Consider the following 11,329-nt stretch of genomic DNA (forward strand, 5'->3'; position numbering starts at 1 on the left):
TCGACTCTTATCGATCTACAATAACTTTTTATTGTCTAAAACATTAGATATTACAATTATTGGGGGTGCTTGTATTTTTGTCACCTAACCTTTAAAACTTGTAATACAGTCATCAAACTTTTAATTCATTTTTACTAAGGTCTCTTCCATTACCTTCTGTTAACTCCTCTCTCTCCCTCTCTGTCTTCTTCCTCCTCCTCCTCTAAAACAAATTCTTTCATCTTTTACAAACACCGAATGAGTTTCTACTTAATAATCAAAACCACATCCTCCTCTAATAACCATCGCAAAGGGAGAAATAACATTGGAAACCTTTTCAACATTAATATGAAACATCAAGAGAGGATTCAATTATATTGCCAACAACAATAGACTTCAAATTTCCAGTTCAATCAAGCATAAGTTACTTTAAATTATCATTCATGAACTGTTTACACAAACAAAGCATTAAATCACATATTCATTCAAATTAAATAAGTAACCACAAAGAAGAAGAAATATATTCAATTTGGAGCTCTCAAAATACTTAAAGATTCAATCTTTCTCGATTTTTCAAAACTTTATCAGCAACCAAACACCCAAAAAAATTAATACCACAACACCCAAAAACAAATTTAAAAATATTCCAAAATAATCTTAAATCTCAGTAAAATGAAAGAGATCATTCTTTTGGGGTTTGAGAAGGAAATGGGCACATCAGGAAAAACTATTTATATGAAATCTCATGGGGTTTGTGGAGGAGTTAATGAAGGAGAGATAAGGAAACAAGTAAGGAAAAGAGTGAAAGAAGATGTTTTAATGGAGGAGAAGGAAGAAAGAGAGGGAGTTAACGGTAGTTAAGTGTCAAATCAGTAAAAACTAACGGAAGGTATGACAAGGATCTTATTGAAAACGAATTAAAAGTTTAATGATTGTATTGCATGTTTCAAAAGTTGGGTGATCAAAATTCAAATGCTCTAAAAGTTTGGAGACTATTATATAATTTACCCTTATTATTAATATCATTAAAAATTAAAAAATAATTTTTAAAACTAAATTTTTTTTTTGAAAGTAGATCTATGATATATTCATTTGTCGAAAATATCATCAATAATGTATTGTCGAATACAAAATATTGACTGAACAAATATAATCGTGATTATCATAAATAAAATATAACGATGATCAATTAGTGATAGCTTGATAAACAAAAGCATAAACAATTGAAGCAACGACTTACAGAAACAAATTACTCCAACAGTCTCGAGCACTAAACATGGAGGAGAAAAACCTGAATATGATCCAAAACGGACAAATGAAAAAACGATATCCCCTTGATGACAATCCCATCCAGCATAGATATTCGATAACCAACGGATCGTCATGAAAAAAAACAAAGAAATTAGGCGTCAGAAAAATAACAAACAATGAAATCATGTAGAATTACAGATTTAGAAAAAGATCAATAAAAAAATCTGCATCGAAAGTCTATAAATATCAGTAGCTATGATTCTCTTTATCTAGAAAAAGATTAAGAAAAAGATTACTAAAATATATTAAACTATAATTAAAAACTAGTAAAATTATATAAGAATTAAAAACTAGTTTGAGTGCCGATTCCTTTACAAAGATACAAAAAAAAAACATGACAGGTTTCTCGTGTTTCATGTCATAAAATCAACTAAAATATAAATTTTAAATTCTCCATAATTATTCATGGAATCTTTATAGTCCGAGTGACATTCCTTAGTAAAAAGCATAGGTGAAGAACAAAAGAAGATCATCGACGGCATGGCCACCGACTTCAAATCCATCCCAATTATCGGTAAATTTATATTATCCCATGATTTCCCTTTCCTCGAAACTTATCTTTTTAATCTATTTGATTGATCGATAAAAGCTTTACTTTCAGAAATCTTTTGGCTTTCTCGATGTTATGATTCAAATTCAAGTTCTAAGGTTGATTGAAATTTCTGAATCATCAATTTGAATGTTGGGTCTGGGTTTCAAAAAGGGTTTGATTAATTTAAGCCAAAAGCACAAGGAAAATGGGCAACGAAACAGTTGAATTTGTTCGTGGAATTAAAATATATCGATGAAGTTTGTGCTTTTAAAAATTTGGATCTTCATAAACTGTGATTATCTGTTAGATTTTTATTGCTTTTTTATAAATTGTTATGTAGATATTGCTCCTTTGTTGGCCAAATGCGATGATCCAAAAATGGCTCAAGACCCTGGTGTATGTGAAGTTGTTAAGCAATTAGATAAGGCTTGCCGTGAGGCTGGGTTCTTCTATGCGGTAAAATTCTCACTTTGGTTTTTTTCATTTTCTTTGTTCTTCCAAAGGGAGTTTTACATATATGATGCTAAACTTGGTTGAAACATGTTCGATTTTTTTCAAAGTTTTTCGAAATATATGGAACCCTTGGAGGGTCATATCTCTACACTCATATCCGTATATGGATGTTAAACTCGGCTTCTTAAAGAAAGAAAAAAGTCGAAGCAAAATAGGTTTACATTGGTATTTCACTAATAGTTAAAGGATTTAGGGGTTTTTTTTTTGAATTGAAAAGAGCTAGATAAAAGCTAGAAACTAAGAAGGATTTAGGTTTTTTAATTGAAGTTTCTGGTATCTTACTGAAGTTTTCTATATATCTCAATGGTAGCCCAACTTATCACTGTATTTTTTCCCCTTCGATTTGTACACCTTCGGATTCATCAGAAGGGACATGGAATCCCTGAGACTATGGTGAAAGAGGTTAGAAATGTAACACGCAAATTCTTTGATCTTCCGTACGAAGAAAAACTCAAGATCAAGTTGACACCTGCAGCTGGATACAGGTCTGTTTGGTGAAGTGAAATCTGTGTATAAATGTTGTTTAAGATTATTGATTAGTGTATATGAATCTCGTTGACCTTGTAAGGTGACACTCGAATGCAGGGGATACCAGAGAATTGGAGAAAACATTACCAAAGGCGTGCCTGATATGCATGAAGCTATTGATGTGGGTGTTACTTGTAGATACTTTTCGTTCCTCCATTTCATTTACATTGCATTGCATTGCTATTGCAAGGTGCCAGTGGGAATTTTTATGTTCTGTTTAACCTAAAATGTTTTGATTGGAATATACCTTCAATAAGTTCTCCACTGGTACCATGTTGCCAGTACCAATCGATCATTACTGAAAGGATTCTATCCGCTACTTTATATAAAAGAGAGAGTAATGGACTTTCAACTTATTTTAAAGTTTACATTTGTTCAAATCATCTTTTTTTTTGATTAATTATTATTCACCATTTTCTAAAGGGATATTTATCATCGTATTCAATTTAAAATATCTGAAGTTTCAATCAAAGATTTAGTTAACAACACATTATTCACTCTTAGATAGTGTCGCGGATACTTCGAACACTTGGAGAGGATCTTTGCATGAACTATCTTAGTGCAGTCCCAAAAAAGTGGTTTTACTTTTTATGATGTTATATAATGCTTTTAACTATCTCAATTATATAGTCATTTTCCTTTCTATTCGGGATTAACTTTGACAGATGCATTATAGGGAAGTATTCTCATAAGTAGCACGTTATGTCTGCTTCGGTATATAAGACACTGATTTGTGTGGTGCTTTGGATTACAGTGCTATAAAGAATTAAAACAAGGGATATATGGAGATCTTGGCAAACCCATGGAAGGATGCAATCAATGGTACGTTTAAAGACTTGGTCGTTTCTCAACCATATACATATTACAAAATTTTTGTGCAATGCAGCCGTAAATATTATCAAATGACATTGAGATTGATGAACTTTGGAAGGACCTTCAAAGGGCCTTAGCACAATGTTAAAGATTTTTTTTTCATACAAGGACTTGGAATTTGCTATGTGTTTTGCCGTTAATGATTGGCAATGCTTGATAATTAATTGATTGGATTAAGTCATTGCAAAATGGTTTATACATCCTACAATGATTATAGATTTTCCATGCATGGGAACATATGTACCAACATTTTTGCATATAGTGGCTGATCTGAAGGTTTGGAGGTTGAGTTTCGGAATTGATATTCTATCGTTTTGACAGGCCACATAATCCTCCAAGCTTCAAAGAACTGATGGAGGAGTATATCCGTCACTGTACAGGCATGCTCGTGTTTTACAAATTTGTGTTCTCCTTTAATAATTTTACTTGGCTGGAAATTCATGGCAGCTTTTGGATTCTTGGTAATGACAGAACTGTCAAGAAAAATTATGCGGGGAATTGCTCTTGCATTGGGTGGATCACCAGATGAATTCGAAGGGGAAAGAGGTAGTGATGCATTTTGGGTGATGCGTCTTATTGGTTATCCGGGAGCATCAACTGCAAACGGAAAATGTAAACCTGAAACTGACATTGGATGGTAATAGAATGTGAATGCAGCTGATTTTTCCTTTTGCTTAATTACTTCCATTTTGGTATGTCCTTGTTCTCATTTGCTTCTGTCTCTGTCTTTGGGGCCAAACAATTCAGCGGTGCACACACGGACTATGGTGAAGTACCCTTTTAACTTGAGATAAGCGGTTTAAAAGATTTAATTTTAAAACAGCATCCTAAGTTGTACAATATTTCAACAGGTTTGTTAACATTGGTGAATCAAGATGAAAATATCACTGCACTTCAGGTATGATCCTCATAGTTCCTGGTTTTAAGAAATCGACAAAACTGATCAGTTCTCGCGGATTGTTTTATTGGAAGAGAAGTGTAAACCAACATCACGTTTAGCCGCTTCTCTCTTCTATTTTAGCTCTGGGCATTTCTTCGTTTATGATTCTGAAAATTATCACAGATATAGTTGGCAAGTTTATCTTGTATGACCAAAGCATTGCTAACTTTATTTTTCTCCATGTTCTCTTTGTTAACCAAATGTGAAACCCTTTTCTTGTCTTGGGGATAATCCTTTCTTTCTGGAGGCCTAATAGTTTATGCTGGTGTTATATTGCTGTTTTAAATCCCGTTACTTTATTTCAACAACAGTTTTTCTAAACAAATTATGCAGGTGAGAAACCAATCCGGTGAGTGGATCTCAGCTCCTCCGATTCCCGGAACATTTGTCTGCACATTGGTGATATGTTGAAGGTACATTAACGCAATGCTAAAAGCGGTTTCAAATGTCTGTATTTCCATTTTGGATTATATCCTACTAAAATGTTTGGTGTAACTGCAGATACTATCTAATGGTTTATACGACTCAACTCTACACCGAGTTATCAATACATCTCCTACATACCGCGTCTGTGTAGCATATTTTTACGAGGTTAATATTTACAAGTTGCCTTCTATCTTCTGTCGTGTTTGTCCTTCCTGAATATTCTCTTTTTTTTCTGTGCTTTTCCGAACAGCCGAATTATGAGGCAGCGATGGAGCCTTTGGAAGTATGCATACAGAGGAGTGGTGGAACTCGGAAGTTCGGAAAAGCTGTTTACGGAGAACATTTAGTTAGCAAAGTAAAAACAAACTTTGTAATGTAATAGTTTTGATTTGGAATTTTCAGGCCAAACATTTCATCCTCTGATAGTACTTTTGACTTCATAATGTCTGAAATAGCAGTGATGAAGCTTGAGATGAAGACTGATTGTTCAAATTTCGTTTCTGATTTGATTTGCAGGACTGAAACAGATTTAGCTATTTTTTAACTGATATTCAACACGCATTTCTTAATCGTTGACAACGCACAAACATCATATAGATGCAACTGTTCGAACTCATAACCTCTAGGAAAAACAAAATTCCCTTTTATCTATTGAATCCACATAATGGGTTTGATTAGTCGTCGAGCAGAACAGAACGAGTGTATCGGACTAGTGCACCAAAATTATGCATTTAAATGCATGTAAATGTAATATACGGTCCTCAAAAGTTGAATTATTTGCTCATTTAGGCTTCAAATCTATAACTTATTAGATACAAACTGATTTGAGTATATTTGAATCGAGTTCCAAAGTGAAGTCTTGGTTGGCAAATTTCTTTCAAAGTTTGGTTTAATGCAACAAAGCTAAACACAAAATTGGCAAAGGCTGCTTAAACTTTGAAGCCATGAAGATTCCAAAACAAATGAATTTCCTTCCTGAAATTCGCCACTCAAAAATCAATTGCATGGCATGGGGTCACAAACTAGTGATTCAACAAAATCAAGAACATAGCCATTTAACAGAGTTTTAGCAAAGGGGAGATGAATCAATACAACTATAAGCAAGCAATAATTAGAAAACACTTGGGCAATTGTTTCCCCAATGGTTTTCCAAATTCCCAAGAAAAAATTGTAAATCAAGAAGTACAAAAAGCATTTTAAAATAATGATTCATCTCGCAAATTTACAAGTTGCATTATGATCGGAGAAAAGAGTATTGTTCCAACTCTTCAAAAGATCATTCACAAGTTGCTATTGAAAATATCATCACCATTAGACCACCTCCTAAATGTGCATGCCACTATGTTCCTACTAGCAAAAAGCCCAAATTTTGACCTTAACAGTCCTAACCTGCCGTTGCTGCTCGTCGAAGCATCTCCGGTGGTTACCTGTGGGTAATCCGGCCCGGCTTCAGGAATTCCACCATTGGTGACACTAGCCTCGAAACCACCATCTATCTCACAAGCATCCATATTGATCACTAGAGATCCCCCTTTGTTCGCGCAACCATTCACCGGCCTCGCAACTCACTCCTTTACATTTCCTCAACTTAATTTTCACCAAACTGGGACAACCAGAACCCAATGCTTCAATGGCGATGTCCGAAATAGGACACCCCTTGATGCAAAGTTTCTTCAAGGCCATACATTTTGCTGCAATGCATGCAATCTCTGTATTACCAATACTCCCACTTCCGCAAAGAGCTAATCTTTCGAGTTTTGAGCAATTAGAAGCAATGGCTTCCAAGCTCAAATAAGTAGCATTGACACCAATCAAAACGAGTTCTTCTAAATTAGGACAATGTTTGGCAACAGCAGCCAAACCCTCATCTCCAATCCTATTAGTCCTCCACCCATCAACATGAAGCTTCTTTAACAACTTACAGTGTTCAGCTACACAAACAAGCCCATAATTCGAACAATCTGGGGTTTTTCACAATATGCAAACTCTCAATTCTGGTACATTTGGAAATAGCAGATAGGCCTATATCACTTACTTGAAGCCTCTCAAGGTGAATTTCCATCAACTGATCACTGTTACCGTTGCTATCATAGTTACTAGGATCTAAATTTTCCTTTTTGTATCGATTTTGATTCCCAATTAATTGAAGGATTCTGTCCCAATCACCCAAACAATGAATAATTTTCAAAGCTTTAAGGTTTTTAGCTCCAACAACAAGCGGTTCAAAGGACTGACCGTTAACGAGCTCTTTCAAGCAAATCGTTTTCAGTGAAGAAGCCGCCGCTCCCGGCCCGATAGCCTCAGCTCCATCGTTGATCCCTCTGAGCCTTTTCACCGATAACTCTTCTAAATTCGTGCAATAATCAAGGACGGCGTTCAAGCCTCTGGCGCCGAACATACAAGAACTGCAAGAAATCTTCCTCAGATTCTTAGAATTTTGAGCAAAAGCCAACATCCCTTCGTCGCTGATTTCACGACAACCGCGCAGCTTTAACCGTTCAAGGTTTCGGCAACGGATTGAGATCATCACCAAAGCGTCATCGTTTAAGCTGATAGATTTACGGCTACAACGCAGACTGAGTTTCGTTACGGAATCGAAGCGCGTGAAGAGAGAAGACAAAGAAGCGACGATCTCAGATTGGGCGTTGAGAGACAATCGGTGGCGGCTCCAACCGTCAACGCGAAGCCACCGCTTACAGACGAGCGAACAACGGTTCCGATCTCCGGGACCGAGGAATTGAAAAGCATAAGCTAAACAGTCATCGGGAATCTCAGCTGTGTAATCCCGATTCTCCACAAACTCATCGGAAAATCCATCGCTGGAAACAAAACTAGAAGTGGAAAAGCCGAATCGATCGCTGAAGGAGTTCTCCCTATCTAAAGCAGCGGAAGGAGATTGGCCCATTGCAGCGGGTGCAGTATACGCGCCACCGGTACAAACAGCACCTCGGATTAGACTCTTCTCTTTGGACCGTTTTCTCAGAGAAAAGAAGAAGAAAGATTAGGTTTGGGGAAAATGTTGATTCAGATGGGAAATTATAAGGCAGAAAAACAAAAGGGTTGAAACGTAGGGTTCATGAATTTGGCCCCGTCAAAGGGGGGGGATGCTTGTCCTCGTCGCAACCGCTACGGCCGACTAAACCCATTATTTTAATTACATCCCCCAATCATCTTCTTCCTTTGCGCGTGCTATTTTCTTGGGTTAATTATATTATTGGTCGCTATACTCTTCACGCTTTTAAAAATTTAACCCTTCTACTTTTAATTCTTGAAAGTGACTCATTAATTTAAAGTTATATGATTCAATACGATAGTTGTAACAGCTATATTTTTTTTTATAATTTTGGTTTTAATGTTAAAAAAACAAAATATTGGTACTTGTTTGGAATACCATCCTAATGATTAGTATTTCATAAGTGTCTTATACGTGTACATGTATAGTTTCTAGATGAAATAGATGCAATCAACGGTCAAACAATGTGGTTCGAACAACTTAATTGGTGGTCCAATACGCTAGAAAAGTAAAGTTGTTAAGCCTCGATTCGATTAACAGTTAAAAGCTTTTTTTGAAAAATAATTGGTCAAAATACGTAAATAATCCTCTGATTATAGGATATTATTTTATTGAGTCTCTTGATTATTAATAGTTAATCCCCAAGTATAGGGAGTTACTTTGTTGAACCCTCGACTAGTAAAAGTTACAAGATGGTCACTCAACTACTCGTCCTTCTTCTTTAAAAAATTAACAGTCGTTTGATTTGAACGTTAACATGTTGACTGATATATGATAGTCGTTTGAAATTATGAGATCATATTTTATCATATATATAAGTTAGCAAGTTGAATTACAACTTGGATTGCCATCAAAATTTTAATGGAAAATGACGTGTTTGGATCATAATGAATAGCGGAGGCGGTCATTTTGTAACTTTTAATCGTTGAGGAACTCAACAAAGTAACTCTCTATAGTAGGGGGATCATTTTGTAACTTTTAATAACTAAGAGACTCAATAAAGTATTATCTTACAATCGGGAGATCATTTATATACTTTACCCAAAATAATTTTAAAGTGTAAATAAGTTATTTAGCTGGATATGTATTAGATTTTTAGATAAGATTAAGTTAAAATTTTTGAAGTAATGAATAGAGTAAATTGAGGTAAGAAGAATTAGACAATATTTGATCTTAATTAATCATTTAATATATAATATATTGATAAGTAAATAAAAAATATTTTTAATGGATAAAATGATTATATTACACATTATTTTTAAAAATATTGGGTTAGACCACGCCCAATGTCTTTTAGTCATGGATTTGACAAAAAATGAGCCAATTTTTTAAAATAAAAATTATAATCATGTTATTTAATTAATATATTATTATAAATATGTCGTCTCATCATTTGATATTAAACGAAAAACCACATAACATGATATAATAAGTTTAGTCTTTAAAATTTATATTTTTTTATTAATTTGATCTTAATATGAAATAGTTTAATAAATTTAAACTTTAAATATTTAATTTTTTTATCAATTTTGTATTTGATCTTTCAGAAATGCAATATTGCTTTTATGTTATAATAATATTTTAATATAACTTGTGGATGCTTTATTATAAAATGCTGTCATCTAACCACTGTTTTAATCTAATGGACTTCGCTTGGTTTGATTACATCGTAAAAAAGTAAATTATTAGAATTTTTAAATATAAATAGTTAAATTTTATTAAATTATTTCGACTTAAGAAAAATGATAAAATGTATAAATTTTAGGGAACAAAATGTTATTATAATAAGATACATTAGATGTCCGTTTCAATTTTAATGATAGTTGTTTATAATAATATTTTAATTGAATGATTTGTTTGTAACTTTTTTTTTTGTTAAATCTGAAGTAAATATAATATATATTATATATTCAAAAAATTTATACTATTTGATAATAAGTGATCATATACCGCATATGAGGTGTTCGACCTTAAAACCTTAAGAGATAATAACGAATCTCTTAATTATTAAAGTTGGTTGATTCGTGTTTGTTTGGAATTTTTAGATAATAACAATATTAATCTTCGTTAGCTATCAAGATTAAGGTTGTAAATGAGATGAGTCGAGCTTGAGTATTATCGAAGCCAACTCGACTTAAAAACTTTGAAATGAAAGTCAACTTATTAAGAATTCGAATCGAATATTTATCAAATTTTAACTGACTAACTTTATATTGGTATAGTCTCATTTACCGTCCTGATCAGGACAAATGCAAAGGCAAGGGACTATACTGTTCAAACAGTCGTCAAACACGTAAAGTGGGAACTCCTGTGGCCACCTGAGATTCCACGTTTTGAACTTTTGAATTTGACATCGTATGCGTCAAATACATAGAAGAGAGTCAAAGCGTTTACCCTCAAAAATAAATATCAAATCTCTTTTTATTTGAATTATCAAATCTTAAATTATGTAAATATTTGTAAAATAGAAGAAATTATGATATGAACTATTCTCATCGCGTAGGATATAAACCCAACTAATAATATCAAAACATATCAGCAATTTTTTTTATTAATCATAACTAAATGTAATCTTAAACTTTTAATTAATTAATTATTTTTCGTATTAACATTAAATCTCCATCTCTTCTTTAACCTCTTCGTCATTAAAATATTTATTATATACACCCAATATATGATACTAGAGGGTTTGATAGGGCATAAAGCTTGTTCTATGATGGTGAAGAAGACCAAATTGTGCACAAGGAACTTAAACCACAGATTCTTTTAATCCAATCCTCTTGCCTTTTATAACATTTAAAATTCGACCCTACTTGATTCGAATAAGTACACCCTACTTGATTCGAATAAGTACGCATTAAATTTATTTATTGAATTTTATTATTTTTTATTTCAGTTATTATACATTTATTTTTTTAATTTAATGATTCAAATTTATATGTGAGTTTTTTGTCACTCAACCGTTAATTTATTTTTTAATGATGTTATAATATGACAATTTAATTTTTTATCGGTTATTTACCTATTTTATTTGTGTTAATCCCATATAAAAATTTTAGGGTTAACTACTTGAAATATCACTCACGTTTAAGCTCGGACTCATTTATGCCATTAACGTTTCAATTTCGTTAATTTTAACACTGACGTTTATGTTTAATTACAATTATACCACCCCGTCGTTAATCCATTAACGGGACGATGACATGACATCTCC

General features: G+C 33.3%; 1 protein-coding gene and 1 pseudogene across 1 annotated transcript; one reads left to right on the plus strand and one right to left on the minus strand.

Annotated features, from left to right (window-relative positions):
* The first annotated feature begins 1,659 nt into the window (after nt 1–1,659).
* Nucleotides 1,660–5,579, plus strand: LOC120137720 (annotated as a pseudogene).
* A 661-nt stretch (nt 5,580–6,240) lies between these two features.
* Nucleotides 6,241–8,178, minus strand: LOC120137719 (F-box protein SKIP2-like). The gene is given in 3 exon segments (XM_039153415.1): nt 6,241–6,631; nt 6,633–7,073; nt 7,075–8,178. Coding segments are annotated over 3 exon segments (1,623 nt in total). The 5' UTR covers nt 8,008–8,178; the 3' UTR covers nt 6,241–6,382.
* Nucleotides 8,179–11,329: the final 3,151 nt, after the last annotated feature.

This window comes from Hibiscus syriacus, unplaced genomic scaffold (genome assembly GCF_006381635.1).
Source record: "Hibiscus syriacus cultivar Baekdansim isolate YM2019G1 unplaced genomic scaffold, ASM638163v2 tig00110676_pilon, whole genome shotgun sequence".
Lineage (NCBI taxonomy): Eukaryota > Viridiplantae > Streptophyta > Magnoliopsida > Malvales > Malvaceae > Hibiscus > Hibiscus syriacus.